General features: G+C 36.9%; 1 protein-coding gene across 1 annotated transcript in view; it reads left to right on the plus strand.

Moving 5' to 3' along the window:
• Positions 1–16,736, plus strand: part of PSME4 (proteasome activator subunit 4) — a 97,498-nt gene that overhangs the window by 55,283 nt on the left and 25,479 nt on the right. The window contains exons 15-30 of the mRNA XM_063301527.1: positions 280–378; positions 645–714; positions 2,329–2,396; positions 4,829–5,044; positions 7,250–7,407; positions 9,361–9,456; positions 9,967–10,022; positions 10,634–10,690; positions 11,144–11,199; positions 11,286–11,384; positions 12,213–12,275; positions 12,400–12,495; positions 13,367–13,498; positions 15,218–15,427; positions 15,644–15,780; positions 16,103–16,156. Of these exons, the coding sequence (XP_063157597.1) occupies positions 280–378; positions 645–714; positions 2,329–2,396; positions 4,829–5,044; positions 7,250–7,407; positions 9,361–9,456; positions 9,967–10,022; positions 10,634–10,690; positions 11,144–11,199; positions 11,286–11,384; positions 12,213–12,275; positions 12,400–12,495; positions 13,367–13,498; positions 15,218–15,427; positions 15,644–15,780; positions 16,103–16,156 (1,667 nt within the window). The remainder of the gene's footprint in view (positions 1–279; positions 379–644; positions 715–2,328; positions 2,397–4,828; positions 5,045–7,249; positions 7,408–9,360; positions 9,457–9,966; positions 10,023–10,633; positions 10,691–11,143; positions 11,200–11,285; positions 11,385–12,212; positions 12,276–12,399; positions 12,496–13,366; positions 13,499–15,217; positions 15,428–15,643; positions 15,781–16,102; positions 16,157–16,736) is intronic.

Consider the following 16,736-nt stretch of genomic DNA (forward strand, 5'->3'; position numbering starts at 1 on the left):
ACTGCCTCATTCCTTGGGTATGATGCATAGAATTGATGCCAAAAATGTTTACCTGTCACTTGTTTAAAAAATTGTTAAATGCTGTCCTTTCTAACATGTTTTCCTCATGATAGCCATGCTTAAGCCTATGATGGAAACAATGTAATTCTTAGTATTGATGAATCCTGGTTTAATGTCATAATTTATATCCTTTAAATCAGGATTCATAATTTTCCCAAGACATAGTATTTCCTGTTTGGTCATTGTACATATTTTCTCTTTTGTTTTTTTTTTGTTTAGGTTGCCTTGGAGAAGGTTTTCAATTTTGCTGTTTCAAATATTTTTGAGACAAGAGTGGCTGGTCGAATGGTGGCTGACATGTGCCGAGCTGCTGTGAAAGTAAGACTTTATTTTTCTTCTGCTCTCCCTTATTCTCAATTAGAACTAACAGTAGCTGCTCTATTTTGTTGACATTAGAATGTTTTGCCAATTCATCAGCCCTCTCCCCCTCCCTTAGGGTATTTTTTATCTAGTCCGTAGTACTTTTTTCTTTGCAGAATTAAGACCATTCAGTAGAAAAGGTATGTTCTGAAATTTTGCTGTGGAATTCTCATTATTTTGTCAGAATAACTTAACGTAGCATTTGTTTTTTTCTGACATTTCAGTGCTGTCCGGAGAAGTCTTTGAAACTTTTTGTACCCCATTGCTGCAGTGTTATAACGCATCTTACTCTCAGTAAGTTTCAATGATCTAGTGTTATAACTTGTTTATATATGTAGGTATATATTGCCTGTGAAAATTTGAAGTATTTTATTTGTAGTAATATGCAAAAAAATCTGTTCTGGAGATGGAATATTTTGAGAAATTCTAGAACTTACTGCTCTTCCTCCAGACTATGCCAATCCAGCTATTTTACCAAGGGTCCAGAGGTTTTCTGGAAGTAAAATTTCTAGAACCGGAAGTAGTTTCTAGCACACTGAGCACCTTCTTCCAACAGCTAGAGACAGTATATACAATATTCTGTCCTCTGATTTTATTCTCAAAGTATGGAGACTAGTTGAAAACCACCCAGTAAACTTCCAGGGCTCAGTATGTGTTTGAACCTGAATCTCCCTGGTCCTATTTCACGATGCTAATTACTATACCACAATAACTTTGATGGATTAAGATGAGAGAAGAGATTGACACAGGATCATCTAGTTACTGATTCAATGATTCAGTAGTCTCCCTAATCCCAACTTTCCCCATTATATTACACTAATATAATACATCAGTAGAATAGACATGGTACACTGTAGCTGAAGACATCCATGTCTCTTGAAGTTAGGAGAATATCAGAGATTACATCTAGGTCCTGAATGCTGATTTGAAAACAGTCATAGGTGGGTTCAGTGCTGGTAGGCTTCCTTCATTAGAAACTTGAAGCAGTATCTTCACAGGAGGGAACTCTGGCTGTTGTACTGTTCTTGCCTTGAACAGTTTACCTTTTCTTCACTATTGGAATCATTTTATATACTGCAAGGAATTAATGGGTGAAATAGCTTATTCTCTGATTTAAAAATTTCTGTCTCTCTCCCATGACACATGTTGGAGAAGAACAGGAGAGGACCTGTGATCCATCTAGGAGGACTGAAGTATATCTTAAGTCTATAGTTTGAAAGATCATCTGCAATATAAAAAAAGCTATTCATATGTCTATTACTTGAAAGAAGTACAGAATATTCACTTCACATATTAATTTGAAGGCCTAAACTGCTGTGTGTGTATGGCATAAAGACATCTGCAAACATTTATAAGCGACCACATACCACACCCTAGTTCCTTGTATGTCTTCTGCTTAAATAATAAAATTTCTCAGAAATCAAAATTGGAAATAGCTGAAGGCAGAAAAGGATGCTTAGTTATTCAAGAACATTTAACTCAGTTTTTAGGAATATGCTAATTTGGGAACATATTGTGGCATATGTTCTGAATAATGAGTTAGTTGAAATTTCTCATAGAATTATTAGGCTGACAATTATATAAGACAACATTCAGACAACTCTGTGGAGGTAACTTATTTAACTTTTATCAAGCAAGTGACTGTAAACAATGTAGATATAGGTATAAGAAAGAGAACAGAAGTATTTTATATATTTGTCATGCTATAACAATAGAGGAATCATATGAGCCTGTGATGTGTTATATGTTTATATTATTTTTGTACTTTCTAGTTGAATCATCATAATAAATTTTACAACAATGATTTTATCAAATAGCTTAAGTAAGAATCTTCTGAACTGTAAATATGTCATTATCTATGCATGCTGCAGCATAGTAACATCAGAGCGTCATATATTTCATATCTAGATGATGATGTCTTGCATGATGAAGAGTTAGATAAAGAACTCCTTTGGGATCTTCAGCTATTATCAGAGGTATTTATAAGACATGCTAGCTTTACTTTTCGATGTATTTGGTTCATGTTTTAGTTTCAATACAAAATAACAAACAGAAATTTCCTTACAAGGTATATACTTAAAGCACAAACTATCTAACTAGACCTGTGTGCTAGACTGCATCATTATATGACCTGCAAAACTCCTATGGACAAGAACAGTGAGTTTTTTAATCTGATTTGGGAGAGGAAATACAAAAATTTGCTCTAACGCTGTCAGTGAATAATAGCAGGTGGAATATTGTTCTCAAGTGTGTATGTGTGCCCCTACTCAGGAATTCATAGAATCATAACGTTTGAATGGATCTTGGAGTTCTTCTACTCCAATCACCTGCCCAGGGCAGGAATCCTCTTATCATCCAAGACAAATGTCTAATCTTTGCTTGAAAATCTCCAGTGATGGAGCACCCATAACTCCAGGAGGCATGCTGTGCCATTGCTTAATAGCTCTAATGTTTAGGAAATTCCTCTTTATTTCCATTTTGGATTTCCCTGAAGTGTCTACCAATTGGTTTTTGTCCTACCCTTAGGAGTTAGGGAGAATAAATCCATACCCTCTTCCCTGGAGACAGCCCTTTAAGTATTGGAAGACTACTCTCATGTCTCCCATTAGCCCTCTCTTCTTTGGCTGTACACAGTTTCTTTAACTGTTCTTCATAGGATTCAGCCTCCAAGCCCTTTGTTATCTTTGTTGCTTTTCTCTGCACTCTTTCTAGTTCCTTAGCATCCTTCTTGTAGTGTGGGAACCAGAACTGGATACAAGACCAAAAAAACCCAATAAGGTTTGCATGACGTAACCTGTTTTTAACAAATCAATGCTGGCTCCTAGTAATCACCTTGTTCCTTTCTAACTGCATGCAAACCATTGCTTGATTATCTTTTCTAGGATTTTCCCAGGTTCTGATGTCAACTGATTGGACTATAGCTTCCTGGGTTCAAAGGTTCACCTTTGAAAAGTTTGGAACAACATTAATTCTTCTCCAGTCTGCTCTTCTACTGTACTCCCAAGTTTTCTAAAAGAATATATCAGTGGCTCTGAGAACACACCCACCGGTCCCTAGGATGTAATCCATCCATTCCCAGAGATCTGAATTCGTTCAAAGCAGCATTGCTTTTTTGCTTGTTTTCACCTGCATTTCTCTTCTGCCCTCCATGGTTTGGCTTCTGACAGGATGGACCACTTTTTCCTCTTGTGAAATACAAAAATAGAAATTAAACAATGCAGCCATTTCCCTGTTTCCCATTACTATCTTGCCATCTTCTGCAACCAGCGGATGAATTGTTTCCTTGACTTTCCCTTGTTCCACACATATCCTTTGGATAACATTTTTTTTTTGTTATTTTGGGCATTCATTGCAAGCCTCAGCATATTCTATCCCTTAGCTTTCCTGACCTTCTCCTTAGTAATATGGGCTATTCCCTGACATTCTGCTTTTGTTATATACCCCTCTTTCCATTTTTAAAATGTAAGCTTTTGTTTCTCAGCTTATCAGATAGCTCTTTATACAACTACACTGGTTTCATCAAGTGTCTCCTATTTTTCTTTATGTTTGGTAGGTCAGGTTTGGTAGGTTGAGTTTGGGCCTTAATTATCCAGAATTTCCTAACTCACCCTCCCTAGCTTCCAGTACGCCGCAGAGCTTTCAGAATTGCAAGATACTCAGAAAATTTAGACCCCTCTGTGTTTAAATCATCTTTTATGGTAAAGACCTTTCATTTTCCATTTCATTTCCTTTAGCCAAATATGGCATGTTTCTTTGGAAATGTGTGTCACTCATGGAGCTGTTCAATTACAGGTAGTCCTCACTTCACAACTACAAGTGGGACCAGCAACTCTGTTGCTAAGCGACACGGTCGTAAGCGAGACATCACTTGACCATGACTTGCAAATTTACTACCGGCTTCTCCATTGACTCTGCTTGTTGGAAGCTGGCTGTGAAGCTTGCAAATGATGATCACGTGACTGCAGAACTCTGTGATGGTTGTAAGTGTGAGGACCGGTGATAAAGGTACTTTTTCAGGGCTGTCATAACTTTGAATGGTCCCTAAAACCTAAAAGGGCAGTCTGTTTACCTGTTACCAATTTCAAGATCTTATTCCACTGTTGGTATCTTTGGCAGCTAGGGATGATTTCAGGGTTGGATGGGGAGATAAGTAGAGGGCTTTAAGAAGAATGGATTTGTATGGAGTGCAGTGCCAGTACAGACTGTAAGACAAGGGTGAGTTAAATTAAAAGAGTAGGCAAACTGCTGAAATTCATGTATATTCTTAAGGAAAAAAAGACCATCCTATTAGAAGGCCAACCTGGTCGGTTGCAGTATTAAAAGGAAAAAATGGATCAAATGTCTCTTCTGAACTATACATTCACATGAATTCTGTTTGTATTCATTTCTGATTCTTGACTTTTGCTAGATCACTCGTGTGGATGGGAAGAAGTTGCTGCCATACAGGGAGCAGCTTTTGAAGATTCTACAACGAACCCTCCATTTAACCTGTAAGCAGGGTTACATTCTGTCTTGTAACCTACTGCACCATCTTCTTCGTTCTACTACACTTATCTACCCCACAGAATACTGCAGTGTGCCAGGTGGTTTTGACAAGCCTCTTTCTGAATACTTTCCTATCAAGGCAAGGATTTTAACTTACATAGGACTAGAGAATTTGACTGCATTTTTAAAAATAAAAGTACTAAACAATTACTCTGTTGCATTTCCTTGAAGATTTTTCCAGTTCAATAGCTGTGGAAAGTGTAAGTGAAAGATGCTATAAGAGTAAAAACGTGTAATGTCAATTTTATCATCAGTGTATTATTTTATATTTTTATGTGGATGCTAGCACATACCATGGGATGGGTCATGAAAACCAAAGTTAATTACTTTATAGTTAGTAGTTAAACAACTACAGGCTGGCTCAAATACAGGAAATTATTAGGTATACATTTTTCTAGTAATATTCCCTATCCTACAGTGTTTAAATTGATATATTCATTATTTCATACATTAGAAAGTATTTCTTCATTTCCTTTTAAAAAGATATTTTAACATATTAGAGAATAAATTAGTCTATGCAGTAAACCTGTTAATTCGGTAACTTGTGAAATGGTCTTAGTCAGGTTGATACACAACTACAGCTACACAAATACAATTAAAGAATACCAAGCTAAAGATATATGCAATATATTTTATATTTTTATAGTTTAAAATATGAAATACTAAAAGGCAGGGATGATATTACATATGTAATAAAAAGTAATTTTTAAAAGAAATTGCATTGTTCTTAGCTTTATCTGGAAGTGCAAATAAAGGAATTTTCCTATATGTGCAGACAGTGGCAATGCTAAGCAACAAGATAATAACTAAATAATTATAAAGATGATATCTCAGGCTGCTTAGAATGTAAGTTGAGAACTGAGAGTCTCACTTTATCTCTTGAAAAGAAGTTACATACATTTTCCATTTGCCTGCTTGTTTACATTTATGTCTGTCTTAAAGGAACAAATTATCAAGTAGTAGTCTGATCGTTGGCATGGCAGGGATGAACATATACTGAAGGAAACTGTGTTTTCAGCGGGAGGAATTCAGTAGATACCATCAGTACATACAATTTAAAAAATCCAAATAATCCATATTGTGGATCATGAAAAATGGATTTTGCCAAATGTTACTGTTATGCAAGAATGAATATGCTAATTTTACATAACGTACCATGGTTTTGCTAGCCATGTGAGTTGAGAAAAGAAATACTCAGAATACTGACTGCTGAAGAAATTGACATATTCCTTTTTATGGAACAAATTGCCCAAGGCAAGAGACTTTTTTTCTTTTCTTTTTTAAATCAAAGTCAAAACTGACTTTTCCACAGAAAAAAGCAGATTAGGAAACATGAACTTAAGATCCTGTTTGCATATCATTTTGGATAAACTCTTTAAAATTGGCTCAGAAAGTGCCACCCATCAAGTTTGATGGTTCCTATTAATAGCTACCCTTTGTGTGGCATACTTAAGAACTACGTTACTCTGATTACTGTTCCAGGCAGAACTGCAAGTGCTGACCTTGGCCTCAAAAGCACTGAATGGCATACAACCAGTGTGGGTTTAACACATGAGTCTCCACCCACTCCATCTGGGTTCACGTGCCTTCGTTTGCTTAATTTAAAGAGGGCTTTTCTTTGGGGGACCCGGTATCATGAAATTCTTTCTATCCTGTAAGAAGTTAATACCTTTGTGTAATTATATCATTGGAACTTCTCTGGCTTTACTAAAAAATTGTTTGATGTGATGAAATCGTCTTTTGCTTTTTATACTATTATGTTAGCAACCTTAGTTAAATTGGGGAAAAAGTAATGTAATGTTTTTAAAAAACCATCCGTTCAGCTCTTTTTTAAAAGAAATCTGGAGAGTAATGAGTGACCTGCATATACATATATATTTTTATCCCACCTTTTTTATATATATTTTGGTCAACTCAAAGTGGCAAACATACCTAATACTCCTGCCTCCTGTTTTCCCCACAACAACCCTGTGAGGTGGGTTGGGTTGAGAGAGAATGACCGGCCCAAAGTCACCCAGCTGGCTTTCATATATACATATTCTTTCTTTGGCAAGATGGTTTCAGTGAGTTCCCCCCACCCACCCACCCACCCACCCACCCAATTGCTCCAGGCCAGCTTTCCAGTTATCAAAAGTAGGGTTCTATTAACTGAGTATTAATAACCTTCTAATTCATCTCTTGCCAAGTCAAGTGTTCAAAGAATTCCATTGTTAAATGTTACAACTTGTGATTGTTTTCTAATTTTGCTAAAGGCAAAATGCACATCCTTGTGTTGTCTTTACAGGACTGGGGTAAACCTGGTGATCTACAGAAACTTGATATTCAATGGCATGTTCCTTCAGATGAAGAAGTTACTTTTTCTTTTGAATTGTTGGATTCTTTTCTCCAGCCAGAGCTTGACAAACTAGAGCGCTATGCAGATGGAGTTCTTGAAATGTCCAGGTTAGACATATCCGTTACTGACTGGATTTTTTTTCAAGTTTAACTAAACTAATACAGTTAAATCCCTGAATAAACAGATGAGATTTACTCAGGTTTGGATTAGTTAGATTTACTCAGAGTAAATTGCTAGCTGCTCTGTGGAGCTGATGATGAGCTCACTAAGTGCCAAAAGGCTTTATATATAATAACTCGGTCCTCTTGAAGAACCACATTTTTACAGCCCTTCAAAAACATAGTAAGTATGGTCCCAGTATTTAATGTAGACTGTTCCACAGATTGTGGAGGGGGGAGAGGGGCTTCACTGAGAAGGCTTGACAGTGGGGTTCTTGCAGATGACATTTCCTCAGTAGCAGGACCGTTAGCAAGCCTTGTCTCCTTAATCTTATTAGGTAGACACAACCTACCTGTTATCCAAGCTCTGAACCATAGAAAGCTTTAAACCATGCAAGGATTTAAAAGTGACAGCCAACACCTGGAACTGCATCTGGAGGCTAATTGGCAGCCATTGCAGCTCCCATATATTCTAGGCATATCTCAGCATACTCTTTCTTTCTATTTATTTATTTGTTTGTTTGTTTATTTTTCTATCCCACCCTTACTATTTTTATAAATAACTCAAGGCAGCAAACATACCTAATACTCCTTCCTCCTCCTATTTTCCCCACAACAACCACCCTGTGAGGTGAATTGGGCTGAGAAAGAGTGACTGGCCCAAGGTCACCCAGCCAGCTTTCATGCCTAAGGCGGGACTAGAACTCACAGTCTCCTGGTTTCTAGCCTGTTGACTTAATCATTAGACCAAACTTTCTGTCTAGGTCACTGCATGCTGAACCAGCTGTACCATCCATGGTCGTTAAGGAGAGCCTCATGTGGAACTCATTGCAATTAATTTCAATCACACACACACACCAATAAAACACAATACAATGGTTCATGATGAGCTTGGACAGATTGCGCCTGAGTGGCCTTTCTCAGTTCTCCAATCCAGGGAAACTTCTTGGCTTACTGAGGGGTTCCAGGAGATGAAAGGAATCAGGAGATATCTGAAGTGTCACCGGTGGAAGGGAAAGAGTAAATCAGACCAACTTCCTTGATGGTTGCTGTTGGTGGTGCTTTGGGGGAGCTATTGAGTCTTATGTTCCTCCATTGTATGGCACCACAAGGCTCAATCCCACCCCCACTCGAATTTGACATCTACTGAAGCCATTGGGTGAGGTCAGACATCAACATGGGGTCAGAACCTGAGTATATTTGGGACTGTCTTATTCCTAATCGTTTCTGTCTGTCCAGTTAGATATGGTAGTGCATGCCCTCTCCATATTCCTTCTCTCAGGGAATGTCATCAATAGGGATCACAGAAATGAGCCTTCTGAATTGCTGCCCTTCTGTGGAAGAGCATTCCCCTGGAAATCTAAATTATTCTTACTCTGTTGATTTATAGGAAGGCCATTACAACTTGCTGTTCCATCTGGCTGTGGGTGTTGGGACATTTTAATGTTGTTCCCCTGTGGCTTTGGAGTGTATGTCTAAAGTAATTGATGTTCCCAGTGTTTATATACATAGGTGTACTTTAATTTTTGTATTGTAATTTTTATTATTTTTTTAATCTGATTTATAGATGTCAGTTATATACGCTGCTCAGAATCTCCAGTGGTGCCAGCATATAAGACAGACAGACAGATGTTTGTTATCCGGTGCAGCCAATCCAACAAATAAGTTTGATTGTTTAATAATACACTTCCTGGTAAATGCATATTATGTGGCCATGTAATGATTTGGCCTTTGAAATAGTGGCTTGCTTGAGCCTTCAGGGTTGATAAGAAAATTAAGCATGACAGTTTAATAGCATTATCTAATGTTGTTGTGGAGGTCCGGTCTCAAAGCTCTTTGAGTGCTTTTTAAATAGAGAAGTGAAAAATACTTCACCTAAACATATTTAACATCTACTTTCAGAGATGATGTTCAACAGTGTCTTACTATAGTACACAATTGCCTTATTGGATCAGGAAACATGCTGCCTCCTCTGAAAGGAGAAAAAGTGTCTCACATGTAAGTAAACTTTGTTTTATGTAGATGACAAATAGAATCATTTAGATTAAAAACTTCAGAGACTGTTGTGTGACTCACTCAGAAAGAATTCTTAAAATATGCATTGAGAACTATTCATCTGAAATTGTGCATAATGAAAACATACAAAACATACCATAAATTAGATGATTTTTTTGACTTTCCAATCCTATCCTATGGCCTGAAATTCCCTGATGGTCACCCATCCAAGTACTAATCAAGTCCAGCCCTGTTTAGTTTTCAGGCCCAGACAATATCACTAGGTGCTAGCATCTACATGGATGTAATATTTAATTCAACAGTAATCAAGAAACTATACAACTTTACTATTACTTAACCTCTGTCTTCATTTTCCTTCAAAACCAATTTAAATGATAGAAAATCATAACTCTTAGTCCTTAGAAATTGTAGTAATAATTGCTGTTTTATGAATTAAATTCATAGCATCAAGAGCTCTGTTTAAAGAATATATATGTATTATATATTGTGCAGGGTTCCAAGTCTAGTGTCATTAGAAGAGATCAAACTTTATACCGGTGTTGAATATGGTAAGTTAACACTATCGCATAAATGATGGAAAAAAATTGCTGTTACTTAGTTCATGACATCACTGATCTCTTATTGAAAGAAAATAATTAACTTCTTATTTATGTTTTTTCTTTGAATCTTGAGGAAAATAATAATTTAATAACTTCGTTGAGTTTAATATTGCATGCTGTCAGACTCTCAACAACTCTGGACAGCATACAACAAACAAAGAAATTACAATAAAACCAATTAAAGATAAAGATTAAAAGATTGCAAGTGTGACATTGTGTGTGTGTGTGTATTTTAAACAATTAAATGTTATTAGATACTTTTGTATGTTTCATGGACTAGAACTGGGAAAAGCTTAGAAACTTATTTTGAATTCTAACTCTGAAATGAACTAGGAAGTTTTTGGTTATATACAAGCTTTATGGAAGCATGAATATCTTAAGTATGCAATTATGTGTGTGTACTGTACGTACAAATCTTTTTACATACCTAGCTTTTCTGGGGAGAAACTTTTTTCTTTTTTTTCCTTTTTGATGTTTCTGTACCCATTGATATGTTTTTGCATCACATTGTAATTTAGAGTATAAACTTTATAGATAATGAATGGTCTTACCTTGCTTAGATTTGTCAAGAGAGAATTACAGGGAAAGAATCTGCCAAGTCACAAGAAAACTCCTACGTAAGTGTGCTTTTAGTCATTCCATTTGCTCTCATTTTCACCGCATTTGTACAGTAGTTCAAAGGTTTATAATTTGCATTTAAAATCCAGATGGCAAATCAGACAGGAAGCAAACTACTCCTCTCTTCTTCAAGTGAAATAAATGAAGGGTGTTTGATTTTGATGTCTTGAGGTTTGCATGAGGTGGCTTTTTTAAATGGATCTCATGTCACAGCTGGCAAGCTGTAATGTGGAGCAATGTATGGAGATTCCTAGTGTCTCTTTCATTTTTGGATTGGGGGATTGGAAAATTTTATTTGGTGGGTGAAAGCTGAAGGATGTCCTTCTAAAAACCAGTAGGAAAGTGTATTGCTGTTCCTTGGCAGCTTGCCATCAATATGGCAAGGGTACTGTAACTATGAACAATTAGTTTATATTGCTTTATTTAATTGGATTTTCTCTTTACTGTGATAGATTTTGTACTTGACAACTCGGAGGATGATACTAAGTCTTTGTTCCTAATCATTAAGGTATAGTTGCCATTTCTAGTGTGTTTTCTAACACATTAAGTTGGATGGATGGCTTTTTCTATATAATTCAAATTCTTGTTCTACAGATCATTGGGGACCTCTTACATTTCCAAGGTTCGCACAAGCATGAGTTTGATTCACGGTGGAAAAGTTTTAACTTGGTGAAGAAATCAATGGAGAATAGGGTTAGTATTTAATATAAGCAATTTATCTACATAAGTAAATACTTTGAGGAGTTAATTTTCATAGTTAATGAAAAAAGAAAGGAATCACAGGTAGCACTAAAAGTAAAAAATGATTGGCATTTAATCAAAATCATACTTTACACTGTTTTTGAAAAGGAGCATTTTAATTTCAGTGGAAGGTTCTTACTCATACAACAAAGAGCAGTATTCAGTTTAAAAGAGATGAATCACATTCCTATTTGCCTACAAGATGTTTGGGGGCGTGAGAAGGAGTGGGGGAGGCATATAGAACTTGTGTAACGGTGTCCTCGGCTCTTTTCAAGGAACTGTCTTTGAGAGGAATGTTGCAGCTTGGAGACCTTTCACAATTAGGACAGATTTCCAATATGCCTCTTAGTGAAATCAAAATGAGTCAACATCTATACTATTTTGCATGTTGTTTCCCATTTTTCAACATGTCTCAATTAGAATTTCCTTTTGATAAATGTCCCACATCCTTAAGCATTACATTACTGAAAGGGGTGAAGCGTGGGGCCATAATCCATTTGAAGTTGATTAATCTGTGAAAAGGATAGCAAGTGTACTTGCATGCAAATACTTGAGTATTTGGCTTATTTCAGATCTATAATAATTATCTCACTCAGAAGGAGTTTGTTAGTTTTCTTTTATGAATAAAGAAAACTAAGTTCCACAATTGGTTTTCCTCATTATTAACCAATAGTATATACTCATGAGGAAAAACAGAAATATAAGGCAGGAATCATGGATAGTTTCTCAGTATGTATCAAGTTGTTTCCACATAACAATAATTGATTTGCCTATTTGCAGCTTCAAGGCAAGAAACAGCATATTAGAGCACTGCTCATTGACAGAGTCATGTTACAGCATGAGGTAATGTATGTTTTTCTACCACTGCATGTGGGCTACCTCTAAATCTGTAGCATCTACAACTTGCATTTATAAACTGAATATATGCACAATGAAAAAAAAATCTAATTTGTCCCTTTCTCTTTAGCTAAGAACACTCACTGTTGAAGGCTGTGAATATAAAAAAGTACATCAGAAGTTGCTCAGGGACCTTCTTCGTTTGTCTACAAGTTCATATGGCCAGGTAAGGATATGCCACCTCTCATTTTATGCAAGCAGAACATTAATGGCAGGAGTTTTGAAATGGATATTTGCAAGGAATGGAGTGCTATTCCACTGTTAGTTTGAAATTTCTGTGAGAACTCTGTGTGTGCTAGTTTTAATCTTTGGGGTGTTATCCTGTGCATCTTTGTTTTAAGGACTAGTAACAGTTCCTGAATGTGGAGTCCTTGGTGCCCTCTGAGCCTTGTTGTTTTCTTGCAGATGTTTCATTGCCAGGCTAGGCAACATCTTCGGTGCAAGCAGGGAGGCACCTGAATGGCATTTGGTCGTGCCATTGCCTCTTGATACCCTGTCCATATGAGTCGATGCAGCAGCTACTTCTAACTGCCACTTAGTGGGTGACAAGATGGGTGGGAAGGGGTTTATGTGTGGAGAAAAGACTCTATTGGATTGAATAGTTCAGAAAAAGCTGGGTAGTGGGGTCTGTAGCTCTAATCTGCAGCAGCAACACACACTTTTTATTTATTTTCTACTCATCAGTGGTGGGTTTCTACTCATAGAAGCAAGCTGATAAAATTCTTGAATTGTGTCCAGGTGATTTGTAGTTTAGAGCTGCCTCAAAACTGAGATTGCAGACAGAATTTATTCTTTCAAACACTAAGAATCAGTCCAAACAAGCAGATGCAGAACAAGATATTCTCTCTGTCTCTGTCTCTGTCTCTTTCTCTGCTGCCTCTATCAAAAGTTATCTTGTTAGCTTATTTAGAAAAATATGTATATAGATGTTGCTTTAGATTATAAGACTTTGTTTACAACCAATCACTACATAAATTAAAGCTTATTTGTCCTCTGTTCAGCTTTTGTATGAATTTCTGTGGTGTTTTTTGCCCTAGGTCAGGAACAAAGCTCAACAGGCCTTCTTCACAGCCTTGGGGACTTACAACTTCTGTTGCAGGGACATCATTCCTTCGGTTTTGGAGTTTTTGAGGCCAGATGGATACAGTGTCACCCAGCAACAGTTTAAAGTAAGGAATGTATTAATTTTCCTTACAGCAGGTTCTGTCTATGCCATGGGGGTGGGGGGACAAGGAGATGTAACCTCTAGCCAAAGAGACTGACCTGTGGTCCCTTAGGATCCCAGAATGAAATTGCCAAATTGACTTCTTTTTAGTGTTGTAATATTTATGCCCCTCAAAATAAGACTGGAAATGAGGCCATTAGGTCTGTGGATAGCAATCTCCCTCTCACCGTGTGAAACAGTGTTGCTGGAGTCCAGCCATTTTACAGTCATGATTTTGATGGCATGATTTCAGGTTGTTTTTCAGAGTCTGGGTGGAAATAGGAATGGGGTTTATTTCCTAGAGGCTGCACGGCACCTTTACAACAGGAAAAAAGTTTATAAAAATTAAGTCCCTCCCTTCCAGTGACATCACCACACCCCGTGGTTCTCTGTTTAGTCAGGGAACATGTTACCACTGCTGATCTAAGAGAAGTTGACTTAAATAAGCTTATAAAGTTATGGGGAGATAACTTTGAATGTTATACATTAGGTTACATATAAGTAACAGGATATAGTGAATGAGGATAACATGAAAAACAAATGTTATTAAGGTCAGTATATCTAAGACTTGCTTCCTTCTCAATCTCGTGATGGGTTTCTGAAGTTTTAAGAGTGTAAATTTTAATGATATTTGTTATACAATATGGGGAATGGGGTGATTTTTTTTTTTTGTTCACACATTCACAGTGGAAACCCTGAGTCTGGACAGCTTTATGAAGCAAAATAAGCTTTTCTGGCTTTCAGGGTTTATTATTTTATTTATTTTTATTTATTAATATGATTTATATGGCATCCATCTCACCACGGCAACTCTTGGAGACTAACAACATTTAAAATCATGATACTAATAAAACAAAACCACAACCATGGTGAAAACCCCCAATCTCCCGCAAATCAATGTCACAGGCTTCAACTAACAGTCTGATCCCCATGCCTGGGGACACATCAACATCTTTACAACATTCTGTGAGATCTTACAAAATTATTGTGATCTTGTAAAAAATTGGCAACATCTGAGATTTTGGCAGTTAAAAAGAAACATGCTGTTGGGGGAGGGAAGCAGCAGACTGTTGCTGGAGCTAATGAATGTTCTGGCACATACAAGTATTATATTGAAAATCCCTATTCTAAAACATCATAAAATGGACTTGCTTTTGTTCTTGAATATTGTCAGTAGGATGGGGACAAGGGAAGATACTCTTGCTTACTTGTTTAAACAATGTAGTAACTGAAATGTTTAGATTGTGTATGTTCTTTACTTTACTTTACAGTGTGTCCTGACTTTTTGTATTACTTAGAGGTTTGTAAGTTTAAGAAATGTGAAATTACAAGAATTTCCTGCCTTTTCATTCTTTTATTTAGGAAGAAGTGTATAGTCCTATTAAAAAGCAATAAAGCTTAAAGGAATGATATTCAACCACATTTTTGCGCCTCTGCATACAGGGTTTAGGGAAACGGTTCTCTAATGGGTTGATTTTAAGATATAGTATGTGAAACCCTTGGGTTGTGGTGATTAGTGGCCAAACCTGAGTATAGTATATATCAGTGGATCTACCCCTGAGTAGAAATCACTTGACTTTATGTTTCACAGAATACTATTATAAACAAAGAGAGAATAGACTACTGTGATTTTCTGGAGCAGTAATTCCAACTGTAGGTTAATAATTCTATCTACAATTTATAGGGTGCCTTGTATTGCCTTCTTGGAAATCATAGTGGAGTTTGTCTGGCAAATCTTCATGATTGGGACTGCATTGTCCAAACCTGGCCTGCAATTGTCTCTTCTGGACTTAGCAAAGCAATGTCTCTGGAAAAGCCATCCATAGTTAGACTCTTTGATGACCTTGCAGAGAAAATCTATCGGCAGTATGAAACAATTGGACTGGATTTTACCGTAAGTGTGCAATAGTTACATCACTTACAGTTGTTTAGAAATGGGGCCTGGTTACTTGAGGGATATTATGCCTGGAATAACAAAAGTAAAAGAGTGAATACATAATTTTGCTATGCTGTTCTGTGATGCTTTTGAATTTACAAAATGTTGTATCTTTCCCTGGGAATAAGCACTGGTTCCTTTAGAATCTTTACTTATGTCTCCCTACTTCTCCAGGTTCCAGAGACATGTATTGAAGTTGCTGTCCTCATGCAGAAGTCAGTGGGTCAGAACAGCGAATGTACAAGCCTTACTTCAGAAGAGATTCAGCTAGGAATTCAGCGGCAGAAAGAAAGGAATGCCGAGTCCTCTAAGTAAGTGCAAAGAGGCTCTAACCATTTCATTGTTTACATGTGAAACCAAAACCCGTCTTTGTAACAAAAAGACTTTATTTTAAACTTTTTTTTGAATCAGAGAGAAAATTTGGTTATTGCCTTTTGTCTAACATGACTATTAAAATGCAAGCTGATTGTAAGCATATTGAAACAAATGATGTTGGTTTGAAGTGCTATGTATTTAGCATTTTTAGAGAAGTTTCTCCTGTCTGCTGATTGCTATGAATAATTGCATTCTATATACGCTGTCCTGTCTTTTGTTGAGATATTTTAATATATAAATGTTTCTTTTCATTTTCAGAAATTATGAAAATTTGATAAATAAGCTGCTAGATTGTGTGAATCAAAGAAATCTGTAAGTATGAGGATATCTTTCTCAAAATGTGGTTCATGTGCTTTTTTCAGGGCCATGGGTTAGGCAGCCCTTGAGAGACTGGTAGTCACAGTTCAGCTTTCTGACTGCAAGAAGCTTTCCAGTGATGAGATGACATCACTGGGAAGGACAGGACCAATTTTTATGGGCTTTGTGGGGAAAGAATTTACCGGTAAGAGTAAGAGTAGAAAGCATCTTGGAGGCAAAACATTTTTACCTTTAAAACCCCAGCCAAGCCCTGAAAAATAAGTTGTATTGTACTGCTTATATTCTGCTGCAAAATGGTTGGATTTCTGCAGTGTGATTTTGTGCTGGAGGAGGGGGAGCAGTGTTAAAGGTGGACAGGGAAGTGATTTGACTCTCAGAGCTCTCCTTTTCCTGTGACCACTCTTGAGAGGAAAAGCAAAACAAAAAATACAGTGCTGCAACTATGGTGCCATTTTGTCACTGAATTTTGGGTGCTTAGGGCAGCTCCCAGGCAGTGAGTTGCCCACCCCAGGGTCATACCATATTCCATTCCCCACTCAGTTCAGTGAAAATTCAGTGCCAGATTTAAGTGTTA

The sequence above is a fragment of the Candoia aspera genome, chromosome 1 (genome assembly GCF_035149785.1).
Source record: "Candoia aspera isolate rCanAsp1 chromosome 1, rCanAsp1.hap2, whole genome shotgun sequence".
Classification (NCBI taxonomy): domain Eukaryota; kingdom Metazoa; phylum Chordata; class Lepidosauria; order Squamata; family Boidae; genus Candoia; species Candoia aspera.